The sequence below is a fragment of the Molossus molossus genome, unplaced genomic scaffold (assembly GCF_014108415.1).
Source record: "Molossus molossus isolate mMolMol1 unplaced genomic scaffold, mMolMol1.p scaffold_m16_p_3, whole genome shotgun sequence".
NCBI classification, from domain to species: domain Eukaryota; kingdom Metazoa; phylum Chordata; class Mammalia; order Chiroptera; family Molossidae; genus Molossus; species Molossus molossus.
Window position 1 is genome coordinate 104,917,422 of NW_023425366.1, and position 15,328 is coordinate 104,932,749.

Genomic DNA, 15,328 nt, shown 5'->3' on the forward strand with positions numbered 1-15,328 from the left:
TCTTGAATTTTGTGAGCCACTCTAGGCAAATTAATTGAACTCAAGGAGGAAGGTCATGGGAACCTCTAATTTGTAGCTGTTCAGAACAACCTGGGCTTGCAACTGGTATCTGAAGTGGAGGGTGGTCTTGTGGGAATGAGCCCTTTACCTGTGGAATCTGATTCTATCCCTGGGTAGATGGGGCCAGAATTTAGTTGCATTCGCAGACATCCTACTGGCATCAGAGAATTGCCTGTTGGTGTGGGGAAGCCTCTACACACTAGTTGGGTCTGAGAACCCGTTCATTATGTATATTTTACCACAATTTTTAAAAAGAATACATTAAGGTCTGATTTTAAGTAGATTCATCTGGTAAGGTATATATCCATATTCGCTCTTTGAGTTTGCAGCTTTTCTGAAACAATATTTCAGAAAGATGTAAGCATAACTTATTAAAAGGAAAAGCTATAATTATGCTTCAGTAACAACTTTTTCTCAGAGGGTAATTCATTGCATCTGTTTAATAATTCTTCTAATGTAGCCAATGTTTAGTTTCTAAGTATCAAGAAATCATGCCTCATCTAAACAAAGGTTTTAAAGTAAAGTAGTCATTAGATTAAAAGAGAAAAGAAAGAAGAATTCAGTGAGGTTGCTAGTAATTCTTTTATTTATGCAACTATGTGGTAAATCAGCTATGAGTATAAATCTCCCCAACAGTAAGCACCATTCCTAGAAATTGTGCAAAATATATTTTAAAATTGTCCCCATAGTTCCTGGGATGGGCCACAGTTTTCCTTAAAATGCAGTGGAAGACACACGACGATAAAGCATTCTATAAATAGAATTTTTCTAATTTAAAATAATTTTCTGATCATAAAAACAAGCAAGAAACAAAACTGAAAAACAACTTTCAGGATTAAAATTTCATATCCAGTTTTATCAATTCACTTAAAAAATCTCACTTACCCTTCTCGTGTTTTCAAGGATTTTGGGGTCAGGTCTTCCGTAGTTAGGTGGATTGGCATACGGGTCGTATCCGAGTTTGGCAAGCATGGGTGCAATCACTGCCATGTCTTGTAATACGTCTGGAGGTATTTTCCCAACCCATTTTGATAGAGCTCCCACATTGACTGGCTTGATGACTTGGTCTGTTGATCTCTCCACTCTGAAAACAATATAATATGAATAAAAATTTATTTAGAGTACCACAAATAATCATGTTAAAAAACCACTGAAAATTATTTTTGATAACTTTAAAAACTTTAAGTGTCTGCATTATAAATCAGGCACTGATTAGACTTAACACTATTTACCAGACATTTTTTAATGTTCTAAATTTGACAGTAATTATTGACAACCTCAGATTTCTAGAAATAGGAATAAGGGTCAGCTGATACCATCTCACGAAATGTGTTGACATTTAAATGACAATGTTCAGAAAAAGACTGCTTAGAAAATCAGCTAGTCAATTTACTTGAAATGCATAAAAAATAAATAAGATGGCTTGGCCTGATGGCTTGGCCAGATCATCACTACCTGATGAATGACTAGAAGAACAAATATGTGATAAAGCAAATACAGCAACATCTTTTTTTTTTTTTTTTTTTTTAATCCTCATCCGAGGACATTTTTCCATTTTTTGTACAGACAGAGTGGGAGGGAGAGAGAGGAAGAGAGAGAGAGGGAAACATTGATGTGAAAGGGACACATCGAGTGGCTGCCACCCACACGACCAACCAGGGCCGGGGACAAACTGCAACCGAGGTACACGCCCTTAGCGGGAACCGAACCTGGGTCTCTCCGGACCGCAGGCGGACACTCTAACCGCTGAGCCAAACCGGCCAGGGCAGCAACATCTTAATTGTATAAATGTAAATCTTCATTGATAAGATAGTGGGTGTAATTCTTTCCATTCTTTGTACATTTGGAATGTTTCATAATAAAATATTGGAGGGAAAACAGCCAACCATGATCCACTAAGAATGCAAAAATATTCATTTGTTCTATTTTTCCATTGACTTCCTGAAGAACTCTACTTTCTAAGGAAGAAAAAGAAATGCTGTTTATGACTTTCACTGTTACAGAATAAATGTGCTCTACTTTTTAACCTAGAAATCTACTTTTAGTGAATAGTGATTATATTCACTATATTTGCCTAAATAATTCAGAATCTTAGGGAAAATACACCTAGATACAAAGCAGATTTTGGGCAAATGACTAAGAGAGTTTTATATCATAACACATAAGTCACTCAAACATAGTATTCTGATAAAGGTAAAACACTTTTTCTGTAAGTATATGACCTCTCACTTCAGATCATTACTACCTGATAAGGAATCCCTCAGGGGTTTTGCTTCTAACAACAGACAAGAGAAAATGAAATTATTCTTCCCTGGGATTCTGTGAGACCACTAGCTCCAAGTTTCCTTCCTGTCTCAATAGCCACATTCGTTTTTCCTCTCTCAAAAATGTCTCCAGGACGCCACTTAACCCACTGCTCTATTCACTCTACACATTTTCCCTGAATGGCTTCCTCTCCAGTGATCTTTGCTTGACTTTGTTCACCTGTATAAAGAACATCCCAGCTTGTCCAGGACAGATCCAGTTTATACCTACTGCCCCAGCTTAATTATTAACAGCACATCTCACTTGTTCTCATAAATGTTCAAGTCTGTATGATAAATTATACAGTCATGCTACTCATATACTCTTACACACACCACAAAACTAAGGTGGTCCAAAACTGGATCCATCATCTTCTGCTCAAAATCTACTCCTTTTCATGTACATCTTCTTATCTATTTTTTTAAGTGGTTGAAAATTTTACTCTTTGCTCTAATTAAAAAAGAAAAAAAAAGCCCTGGCCGGTTTGGCTCAGCGGTTAGAGCGTCGACCTGCGGTCCGAAGAGACCCGGGTTCGGTTCCCGCTAAGGGCGCGTACTTCGGTTGCAGTTTGTCCCCAGCCCTGGTCGGTTGTGTGGGTGGCAGCCACTCGATGTGTCCCTTCACGTCGATGTTTCTCTCTCTCTCTCTCCCTCCCACTCTATCTGTACAAAAAATGGAAAAATATCCTCGGGTGAGGATTAAAAAAATAAATAAATAAAATAATAAAAAAAAAAAAAAAAAAAAAAAAAAAAAAAAATAAAAAATTTTTTTATTATAATTTCATTGTAATGAAAAATTTCAAAAATAGCTAGCTATATAGGGAATAACACAATAGTAGCAACAAAATATAGGAAACACCTAAAGGGAAAAATCATTATGGCATTGTGGCAGACAGCTTCTAAGGTGGCCCCCAATTATTCTTGCCTCCTGGTATCCATATTCTTATGAAGTCCTCTCAAACACTGAATTGTTGCTGGCCTGTATGACCAACAGAATGACCTGGAAGTGATCGTGTGTGAGTCCAAGACTAGGTCATAAAAGATAGGCTTTGCCCTGGCCAGTTTGGCTCAGCAGTTAGAGCGTCGGCCTGCAGTCCAGAGAGCCCCGGGTTCGGTTCTGGGTTCGGTTCCCGCTAAGGACACATACCTCGGTTGTGGTTTGTCCTCAGCCCTGGTTGGGTTGTGTGGGTGGCAGCCACTCGATGTGTCCCTTTCACATCGATGTTTCTCTCTTTCTCTTCCTCTCTCTCCCTCCCACTCTATCTGAACAAAATATGGAAAAATGTCCTCAGGTGAAGATAAAAATCAATCAATCAATCAATCAATAAAATAAAATAAAATAATAGGCTTTACCTGGCTCTCTTGGATTGCTTGCTAGAGAGGAAGCCAGGGAAACATGACCACTCTCAAGCAGCCTTTGCAGAAGCCCTTGAGGGAGGAACTGAGGCCTGCAGCCAACAGAAGCAGACCCTCCCTTCCAGCAAAGATTTCAGATGAACATGGCCCTGGCCAGTACCATGACTGTACCTCCTCAGGGCTCCTGAGGTGGAACCACCCAGCCAAGCCACTCCTAAATTCCTGAACTGAATAAATTATGAGACAGTAAATACTTATTGTTTTAAATCTCTAAGTTTGAGGTAATTTACTGTGTGGCAATAAAATAACAAATAGAGGAATCAAACTTTTCTCCACAGTATTGCAGACAGAAGACAATGAGGCAATAACCTTGGAATTTTGAGAGAATTAAAATAAACCAACAATGTCTTCTCAGTCAACTTATCTTTCATGTACAAGAACAAAAGTCTCAGGTGAATACGGGCTCAGATCTATGCCACCTATACACTATTACTTTAAAAATTCTGCAAGGAATTCCTGCAGATAACAGAGAATGAAAAAGCAAAGAAACTTGAGAAATACCATAAAAATATAGAACATGAAGGGAAAAAGAGTCAGGAAGCAGAAAATTAAGTGCCAAGAATATTACACACACCAGTTTGCACATCTTATCTTTTTCTTTTTTTTAAATCCTCACCCGAGGACTTTTTTTTTTTTGCATGTATCTTCAGATAGAGCGGAAGGGAAAGAGGGAGAAAGAGAGAGAGAGAAACTTCGATGTGAGAGAGACACATCAAGTGGTTGCCATGTGCACGACCCCAACCGGGGCCGGGGACCAAATGCAACCAGGGTACAGTGCCCTTAGCAGGGAACCGAACCCGGGACTCTCTGGTCCACCGGCCAACGCTCTAACCACTGGGAGAAACTGGCCAGGGCTGTACATCTTATCTCGATAAATGGCACACTACCTATCCACCAGGCAAAGTCAGGAACATGGAGAAACTAAGACCAGGTTGATAGATTTCATCTTTGGGTAGAACAATCTCTCCTCCAATCCTACTGCCACTATCTTCATTAATGTCACCATCCCTTCTCACTGGAATTACTACAAAAGCCTCCTAATTTCCTGCATTTAAATAGTTGGCTTTCAGGCCCAACTGTCTATGATTCCATCAGAACATAAGGAGGGTCTATGTCTTATTAATCTCACTATCACCAGCACCTAGCACATGAACATAAAAAAAGAAACTCAAAACATGTTAATTAAATAAATAAATACAAACTTTTCATGGAATAAAAACTTCACAAATTTAGTTTGTACAAACATGCTCAAGAGAGTCAACGATCATATCTTTATAAAGAGAACATCTGACACAAGATGAAATAACTGGAGAATATCCAGGTACAAACTGCATGGTATGTGGGTGTGTCAGGAATGTTAGAGAATGACAGCCGTGTCTGCAGAGATAAACATCTCCAGAATAAAAAACAAAAATGGTTTATGCTAAACAAAGGATAACATTTTCTATTCAGGTACTTTGATTATGATATCTCATTTAATCCTTAAAACAACCTTAAGAGAAAGATATGATCAGTCCCCATCTTTCAAATGTGTAAACTGAGATCCAGAGAACTAAGTGACTCACCCAGGATAACACGGTCTGAAGATAATAAAATTAGGATTAGAACCTATGTCTGTCTGACTCCAAAGTTCCCATTTTGTCCCCAGTTTCTCTATTGCCATCCTACTGATTATCTTAATTTTTACATTCTATGCCTCCCTGAAAACCTTGGCTTTTTGCCTTGTGTAGAGCAAGCAAGTTGGTTTGACACAATTTTAAAAACATACAGATATTCTATGCCCAGCTGGTGTGGCTCAGTGGTTGAGCATCAACCCATGCACCGAGAGGTCACCAGTTCGATTCCTGGTCAGGGCACATGCCCAGGTTGTGGGCCCAATCCTCCAGTAGGGGGCATGCAGGAGGCAGCCAATCGATGTTCTCTCTCATTGATGTTTCTATCTCTCCTTCTCCCTTCCTCTCTCTCTAAAATCAATAAAAGAAAAACAAAACGAAAAACAAAAAAACATACAGATATTCTGTACATATAATACATATGCATAATGCTGTGCTAGTAATGTTTAACAATCTGCTCTCCAGGGAAGAAAAGGCCAGGATTTGTTGCATGTCCATGGTGGAAAAACCCCCACCATGGCTGATATCAAGCCACCAATACGAAGTCACCAACTGCAGAGCTGGGGAGAGATGCACAAATTGTGCTTTCTGCAGCTGGGGTAAGGCAGCTCGAGCAGACCACTGGGTATCTACAGGGCCATAGTCTCTTATCTCAAATTTTGAAACCCCAAAAGCTCTAAAAATGAAACCTATTTCTGTAAGTTATTTAGTAGCAAAACAGGACCTGAACAGGAATCTATGTATAGTCTTATTCTACTTCATATAAACAATCATACTCTTTGATGAGGAAATATTAATGTGTTTGATTACAGAGTGTTGACCCAGAACCAACAGAGGATGTTATATAATGTGTTATGTACATCATATGACCTTTTTAAAATCCAAAACTTTCTGAATTCTGAAGCACTAGAGCCACACATAAGGTTTGTATGTCATGACTGGGAAGTTGGCTTTACCTTGACCATGTTGGGGAATGATAGAAGGGTTTTAACTACAAAAGTGATATATGATCAGAATATCATTATTAGCATTCAATGCTAATAACTATGGGAAGAGTCCACTGAAAGATGAAACAAACAGGGTCAGAAAAAACAGGAAAGATATTCAACTATATGTTGAAAGTGTTTTGAAGTGATTAAAATTTCAACTAGAGCAAATGAGAGGGAGATAGAAGAAAGAAAATCTCTATAGATTTTTGTTGTTGTTAATCCTCACCCGAGAATATTTTCCCACTGATTTTAGATAAGAATGTTAGGAAGGGAGGGAGAAAGAGAGAAACATCGATGTGAGAGTCACATCAATTGGTTGCCTCCCACATGACACACGGGGACTAGGGATTGAATCTGTAACCCAAGTACATGCCCTTGACTGGGAATCGAACCCACAACCCCTTGGTCCATGGGCTGATGCTCTAATCACTGAGCCAAACTGGCCAGGGCTCTATAGATGTTTCTTTATTTTTTTTGTTCCGATAGAGTGGGAGAGAGAGAGAGAGAGAAACATTGACATGAAATGGACACATCAAGTGGCTGCCTCCTGCACGACCCCAACCAGGGCCTGGTCCAAACTGCAACCGAGGTATGTGCCCTTGACCAAACCGAACCCACGACTCATTGGTCTGTGGCCAACACTCTACCCGCTGAGCCAAACTGGCCAGGGCTCTATAGATTTTTTTAAAGAGACATTTATAAGACTTAGTGGCCAATTAGATATGGGGAGAGAAGGGAAAGGAGTCTAGATGAATTCAGATTTGATTTTAAAGAACTGAATGAATGGTGGTATCATTCATTACAATACATAGCATGGAGGAAAAACATGTTGTGGCTTTGTTTTGTTTCAGGTATAGGGAACAAAGAAAAAGGGGTAAATTGATAGTAGTCAGAAAGTTAGCAAAGGTCTAAAGAAAAATTAGAGACTGCAATGTAGTATGTGCTCAGTGAACAGTAGCTTTTTTTTTTTTCCCATCCAGATTATAGCACTGGTTCATAAGTAAAGTGAAAGCCACTCTTTACCACTAGGATTGAAGAAATGATTTAAAGATAAGGTCTAACTATCTCTTATCTGAAAGAGATAGAACTCTAAAATGAAAGAATTTGGAAAGGTTTTTGTTATATAACCACTGAGTCACAAAATCCACTCAAATCAAATGCAGTTACTATGGATTCCTTAGGGGAAGAACTTGGGAAAGCCTATTATAGCATATCAATCAGGTACTTCGCTTTAAGACAGTAGTATTCGCATTTTATATTTATTGAGCATAAAATTCAAATTAAACATTTTCTGAATACCCACTATGTGTTAGATCAATACTAAAGATGCAAAGATGACTGACTAGGCCACAGCCCTCCTCTCAAGAAGCTCAGAGACCAGTAAGAGAGATAACATATACACATGATTAATATGCAGCATGATAAATGTCAGGACAAAGGTTAGAAACCATATTATGGGAATGCAGGTGACAGAACTAGGCTAATTCTTCTTCTGGGTGGGGACACATAAGTCAGGGCAAATTACCAAGCAGCTAAATTAAGAGCTAGCAATCTGCCCTGGCCGGTTTGGCTCAGCGGTCAGGGCGTCAGCTCATGGACCAGAGAGACCTGGGTTTGGTTCCCGCTAGGGGCATGTACCTCAGTTGCAGCTTGACCCTGGCCCCGGTTGGGGTCATGTGGGTGGCAACCAGTCAATGTGTCTCTCTCACATTGATGTTTCTCTCTCTCTTCCTCCCTCTCTCCCTCCTGCTCTATCTGAAGATAAATGCAAAAATGTCCTCAGGTGAGAATTAAAAAAAAAAAAATTAAAAGAAAAGAGTTAGCAATCTATGGGTCATAGGCCAAATCTAGTCCCACTGCCTGTTTTTGTCTGGCCTTCAAGCTGAGAATGGCTTCTACTTTTTTAAATAGTTATTTTTAAAATCAAAAGAATAATATTTCATAACATAGGAAAATCATATGACATCAAGTTTCAATGTCATAAAGTTTTACTGGAACACGCTCATTTGTTTACATCTGTCTATGGCTGCTCTTATCTGCAATGACAGAGTTGAGTAGTTGAGACCATATGGTTCCCAAAACCTAAAAGATTTACTGTTTTAGCCTTTTACAGAAAAAAATTGTCAACCCTGATCTAAGACTGTACCTTAAGGGCATGTAGGGTCTGGTGAAGGGTGGAAGGGTCTCAGGTGATGTCCTTCCTCAAAGAAGGACCAAATCAACCTTCACACACATGGGAGAACCTGTTGAGTTTAGAATGGCACATGAGGAAAGTAAGCATGTACTGAGGCTACTTGAGTGGGGAGGGTGAGAGAGAAAGGTGTTTACTTTGTACATATTGAGTTCAAGAAAGGCATCTGTTGATCTATAAGGATGGATAGGTAAAACAAAATAAAAAGCAATCCTCCAGGAGGTCACTGTCTGTTGGTGAGCCACACAAAGTTTACACTCACACTCTTAAGAGTTGCTTCTTAGTTCCAAATCAGTTCTTTGGGCTCACCTTCCCTCTCTTCCCATGGGTTCTAGTTATTTTGTTTGCCTTTTTCTAAGAGGCAGCAAGGTGTAGTAGGGATAATGTAGACCTTTAAGTTGGGCCTATGTGATCTAGCTTTGTGATCCAAGAAAACTGATCCTCAGAGACTGGGGATAATGGCTACTAACAGGTAGAGACATGGTTTCAAAAAGATTGTTCAAAAGCAGAGATTGGCAAACCATGGCCCAAATCTGGTCTGCTGCCTGATTTGTAAATTAAACTTTCTGTAACATAGCCACACCCACTTGTTTCTGCACTGTCTATGGCTGTTTTTGTTCTGCAACATCAGAGCTGAATAGTTACGACTGAAATCATGTGGTCTATAAGGCCAAAAATATCCAGCCCTTTACAGAAAAAGTTTGCCATCCTCTGTTCAAAAGGACACAGTTATTAGAGAGAAATGAGCCTGCTCCAGAGAGCCTAATTTTGTTTTTTAGACAACAACTTACAGGCTGGCTGGAGTTCATCAAATCTCTCTTCCTCCTTTGATCCTTCAAAAAATTAATCAACACTTAGGTCTGAAGTGTACTGCGGTATAAACTAGTTACCATTCCAGTACCTTTGAGTCTCCCTGGGACCTTAAAACATGACAGACTGTATATTTCAAAACCTACAACCCAGGCACAGCACTGCAGGCAAGATATCCGTGAATCTGTATGTTCTCCCCCAGTTGTAAGTGTCCAGGCTTCCTTCCCACTGCAGCATTCATGGTAGAAGGCACTTCTTAGAGAATGGGGACAATGCCAGGGTCTTGAATGACAGAGGTGAATATAATCCTCTGAGACACTCATTTTAAAAGCATGGGCCTTCCATGAGTCTGTTTTTTGTTTTGTTTTGTTTTGTTTTGTTTTGTTTTGTTTTGTTTTGTTTTGTTTTGTTTTGTGGTACGTGCCCCTAGCAGGAACAGAACCCAGGACTCTCTGGTCCGCAGGCCGACGCTCAACCGCTGAGCCAAACTGGCCAGGGCTTCCATGAGTCAGTTAAACAACAGCCAGGCCAGCTGCCAAACCACAGGTGTGAATTATAATACACAGCAACTACAGGAAACCAAATCCTCTGGACTGGAATGGACATGCAAAATGGAATGTGTAAAAGAGGACATAATCTACATGGCTAGACTCATTATAGTAAAATTGAAGATGAAATACCATTAAAAGCCATGTTTTCAAAGATGATTTCACTCTTAGAAAGTGCACAGGTTATGTCTTGTGAAAAAGGATCTAAAAATGTGCACGAAACAGAAATCCAATTTTGTAAATATGTATTATATATGCGTATCTATATGCATCGAATATCAAAATACTAACAATGAGAGTGATATGACTAAGTGTAATTTTTATTTTCTTAGAGTCACTCAGAAGTGTAATAACTATTCAGAAGCTCAACATTGAACTCCTGATCTTACCCCAAAATCTACCATTTCCATTGCCGTTCCCATCTCAGTTAAAAGCAAATTCATTCTTCTGGCTGCGCAGGATAAAACAAAATAAAACTGGAATTGTCATTTGACTGCTCTCTTTCTCTCATACTCAACATCCAATCCATCAAAAATCTTACCAACTATACCTCCAAATATATCCAAATATTATCACTTCTCATTAACTCCACTGCTATTCCTCTGGTCCAAGACAACATTATTTCTCGCCTGAATTTCTACAGTATTCTCCTAACCGTCTCCCTGCTTCTTCCTTGACACCCTTGTGGTCTGATCTCAGTATATAAGCCAGATAGAACCTTTAAAAACACAAGTCAGATCATGTCACTCCTCTGCTCAAAATCCCGCAACATCTCCCAGGTATTTCAAGTCCAAGTCCTCAAAATGAGAGGGAATCTGAGAAACCACAGAATTGTTTTTTAATCTCACCAAATCATCTCCTGAAACAAAGAAAACAGATAGCAAAACTGAAAACCCATGGACAACATTTTAAATAAAACTCGGTAACAAAGTAGCCCCACAAACCCCAAAATTAAGTGGGTAGAGACAACCAACACATAGCCATGATACCTGCATAGAATGAATGTTTGTGTGGGAATAAGCAGCAAGCAACAGGACTTTGGAAAGACAGCTGTACTCTGAAAATCCTAGCAGACCTATTTGAGAATGCCAGCAGAAGCTGGGAGTAGTTCCATCCAAACAAAAGATGAGTACAAGGAGCCCTTGGTAAGGTCTGAAAGGGGTCAAGAAGGCTGGAAAATATGGCCTCCTGAAACCAACCGGTCAAAGTTCCTTTCCAAGACAGGTCACCACACTTAGAAACTTTTTTAAAAATTAATTAACTAATTAATTAATTTTATCCTCACCTGAGGACATTTTTTGATATTTTGCTCAAGTAGAGTGGGAGGGAGAGAGAGAGAGAGAAACATCAGCGTGAAAGGGACACATCGAGTGGTTGCCACCCACACGACTCAACCAGGGCCAGGGACAAACTGCAACCGAGGTACGTGCCCTTAGCGGGAACCGAACCTGGGTCTCTCTGGACCGCAGGCCGACGCTCTAACCACGAAGCCAAACCAGCCAGGGCAGTAGAAACTTCTTGGTGTAGAATCAGAATAGGGACAGAGACAAAGGAGTGAGAAGGTTGAGGAAGGGGTACAGAGCAAGAAAATTTCAGAAAGCAAGCCACCATATTATTTAATACCTTACCAAAAAAAAAAAAAAAAACCAGAAAAGGGAGACCTGTGAAATTAATAAAAATATCCTGAACCATTCATTCCTCCTCCTAAATATTTGAGAAAACAATTTTCATATACAAATAAGCAACAAGTATAAAATTATTATAAGTATACAAAATTATTATAAGAAAACAAAGAGTCCTCAGGCCCGTTATCATCAGCTGTCCACTGTGACCTGCTTAAAATACAACTCAGAGCCAAGTCACTCCACTGCTGGCAAAGGCTCCTTCCTGCCATCAGGGGAAAACCCAAATTCCAAGCAGGACCATGGAGACCCCTAAGGACCTGGCCCCAGCTTGACACTTCAGCTTCACTTTGAGGACAGTCAACAGTGTCCCCACAGGTCTGTAGACCATGCCTTTGCATGCATGCTGAAATTTCTATCCTAAAATTTGAAAGAAAGAAGAGCTCTGGCCAGGTAGCTCAGTTGGTTAGTGTCGTTCCCATAAACCAAGGTTGCAATTTCGATCCCCAGTCAGGGCACATACAAAAATAACCAATAAGCCTGGCCAATGGGGCTCAGTGGTTGATTGTCAACCCATGCACCAAGATGTCACCGGTTTCATTCCTGGTCAAGGTACATGCCCAGGTTGTGGGCCGGATCCCCAGTGGGGGTCATGTAGGAGGTGGCCAGTTGAGGTTCTCTCTCATTGATATTTCTATCACTCTCTCCCTCTTCCCTCCTCTCTCTCTAAAAATCAATAAAGAAAAAAAAAATTTTAAGAAAAAAATAAATATAGTTGCCCTGGCCAGTTTGGCTCAGCAGTTAGAGCATCATCCCCCGGAACAACGAGTCGCAGGTTCAATTCCAGTCAAGGGCATGTACCTTGGTTGCAGTTCAGTCTCTGGTCTTGGTACATGCCCCTAGTGGGAATTGAACCTGGGACTCTGGTCTGCAGGATGACGCTCCAACCACTGAGCCAAACCAGCCAGGGCAGAATAAAGTTTATTTTTAAAGAAAAGAATGAGAAGAATAACATTCCTATGGATAAGGAAAGCAGCCAGAAAGACATGCCCACAAAACAAATTAAAATTGTAGCTTACTACTTTAAAATAAGCTAAAAGACATTTAAAAATGATATAAGACATGAAAGAAGAACATAAATCATAATTACAAAAACTCAGAACTGAAGTAACAGAATTGAGGAAGAAATTAAAAGAAAAAATTATTTCAGATATGAAGACTAGCCCGGCTGGAGTGGCTCAGTTGGTTGAGTTTTATCCGCATGGAAAGATTGCCGATTCAATTCCCAGTCAGGGCACATACCTGGGTTGAGGGTTTTATCCCTAGTTGGGGAACTCTCTCTCCTCTCCCTCTATTTCTCTCTCTCCCCCTCTCTCTCCTCTCCCTCCCTTCCTCTTTCTAAGCATGTCTTCAGGTGAGGATTAAAAAAAAGAAAGAAAGAAATGAAATGAAGACTAAATTTGAAGACAGACAAGAATTAATAAATATAACATACTCTTAAAATAAATTAAAAGTGGAACAGAATAATGTCTCCAAAGATGTAAATGGTTTCTGATTTAAAATAATTGGAAAAAGACACCCTGCTGGTGTGGCTCAGTGGTTGAGCATCGACCCATGCAGTAAGAGGTTCGAATCCTGGTCAGGGCACATGCTCAGGTTGTGGGCCAAGTCCTCAATGTGGGGTATGCAGGAGATGGCCAATCTATGTTCTCTCTCATCGATGTTTCTATCTCTCTCTCCCTCTCTTTTCTTCTCTCTCTAAAATCAATAAAGATTGGAAAAAGAAGAAACATTTTAAAAATAAAAAGTAAGTGGAGAGATAAAATAAATTCAAGTCAAAGTGACCAAATATTGAAGAAAGGCCAAAAAACAAAACAAATAGACCAAAAAAACCAGCATATGAACAATAGGATTCTTTGAAGAAGGATAAAAACCAAAGTTAGGAATCAAGAGGACACACTAAAAACCAAGTTCAAAGAAAATGGTCTTTAATAAAAATGTTTAGGCCCTGGCCGGTTTGACTCAGTGGTTAGAGTGTTGATCCATGGATGGGAGAGTCACAGGTTTGATTCTGGTCAAGGGCATGTCCCTCAATTGCGGTTAGTCTCTGGCCCTGGTCAGGTTCATGGGGGAGGCAACCAGTCAATGTGTCTCTCTCACAACTGATATTTCTCTCTCTCTCTCCCCTTCCCTCCCACTCTATCTGACGATAAATAGAAAATTAAAATATTCTTGGGTGAGGATTAAAAAAAAAAGTTTAGGTATATATTGACAGTCTATCTGAGAATGTCTGCTTTATAATGACCAACAGCAAGACATATTCCAAAAAACAATTTTTGAAAAATATATAATAATCTCTCAATTACAATTTCTTAGATATCAGTCCTCAGCAAAAACTAGAACTTAACATCATCTTTTTTTTAATGTTTTTATTGATTTTTAGAGAGAGAGGAATGGAGAAGAAAAGATAGAAACATTGATGAGAGAGAATCATCAATCAGCAGCTTACTGCATGCCCCCTGCTGGGGATCGAGTCTGCAACCTGGGCATGTATCCTGACCAGGAATGGAGCCAGCAACCTTTTGGTGCATGGGTTGATGTTCAACCACTGAGCAACAATCTTATTTTACTTAATTGTAATATATTATTATTTTGCTGACTGTTATCTGCTTAAAATGTTTGAGTATGCCATTAAACAGAAATGTAGAGAAAACCGATTTGGTGTTTGTTATGCTCACATAATAAAAGTGTCCCTTTTAAATGTCTAAAATTATGAGACTTGAGAGAAAAAAATCCTTTGAGCATCTAGGAACAATAAGCAAATGACTATAGGAGAGAGATTAAAGAGCAAGTGAAAAATAAAAATAAAAATTAGTATCTTACTTTTCAACATCAGTACTTTTTGCCAAAAAAAAAAGGAGCAATCATATATATATATATATATATATATATATATATATATATATATCTTCAAAAAAGTTATGCCCAGTAACACTGACTTTGAGATATAAAGGGCACAGAGCAGCTATTATCAAAATTAAGAAATCAGGGAATATTGTTTCCACAGATACTTTCTGAAGAATCTACTAGCATGCAAGTCAGCAAACTTTCTGTGAAAAGATTAGTCAACAAATATCTTAGGCTTTCAAGCCAGTCTCTGTTGCACATCCTCCTTTACTTTTACAACACTTTAAAGTTTTGTAAAAACCATTCTTAGCTCACAAGCCATACAAAAACAGGTGGCAAGCCTTATAGTTGGCCAGTCCCTGTATGAGAAAATGAGGTACAGACATGTAAAATAATTAGGGGCCACTGAAAAAGGACTGGGATATCCTGACCAGATAGTGGTCTTGAAATACCCTGTTTTGCTAAGAGAAACTAAGGCATATTGAAGAGATGACTGGTTCCTGATCTGAGCTGAGCCTGTAATATCTTGTCATACTAGACAGCAAAGAAGTTATCAGGCAATACTGTGGTCATAGCAAAAGTATGCAGCAGCCAATTTGAAGAATCTTCTAGTGGCCAGAGATGAGGCAATTTAAATTTCAATAAAAATAATAATAGATTGAAATCATCGAATTGGTCTTTTGGGAAGATATAAGAAACCAACTCATTATTTTGAAAACCACCAAATAAAGAAAAAGAATCATTCCTTTTTCCGATGTGAACTGCAAATCTGGTAATCAAATAGTAGATGCAGGATTGTATCACCTTATAAACATTTTCCAACTAATATATAGAAAGGAAACCAGATTAGAGTAGCAAAATTTTGTAAG

The 15,328-nt window shown here is 39.2% G+C and overlaps 1 protein-coding gene across 4 annotated transcripts in view; it reads right to left on the reverse strand.

Annotated features, from left to right (window-relative positions):
* Positions 1–15,328, reverse strand: part of TPST1 (tyrosylprotein sulfotransferase 1) — a 93,285-nt gene that overhangs the window by 25,026 nt on the left and 52,931 nt on the right. For all 4 annotated transcript variants that reach the window (XM_036280579.1, XM_036280576.1, XM_036280577.1 and 1 more), the window contains exon 3: positions 946–1,144. In XM_036280579.1, coding sequence (XP_036136472.1) covers positions 946–1,144 — 199 coding nt within the window. The remainder of the gene's footprint in view (positions 1–945; positions 1,145–15,328) is intronic.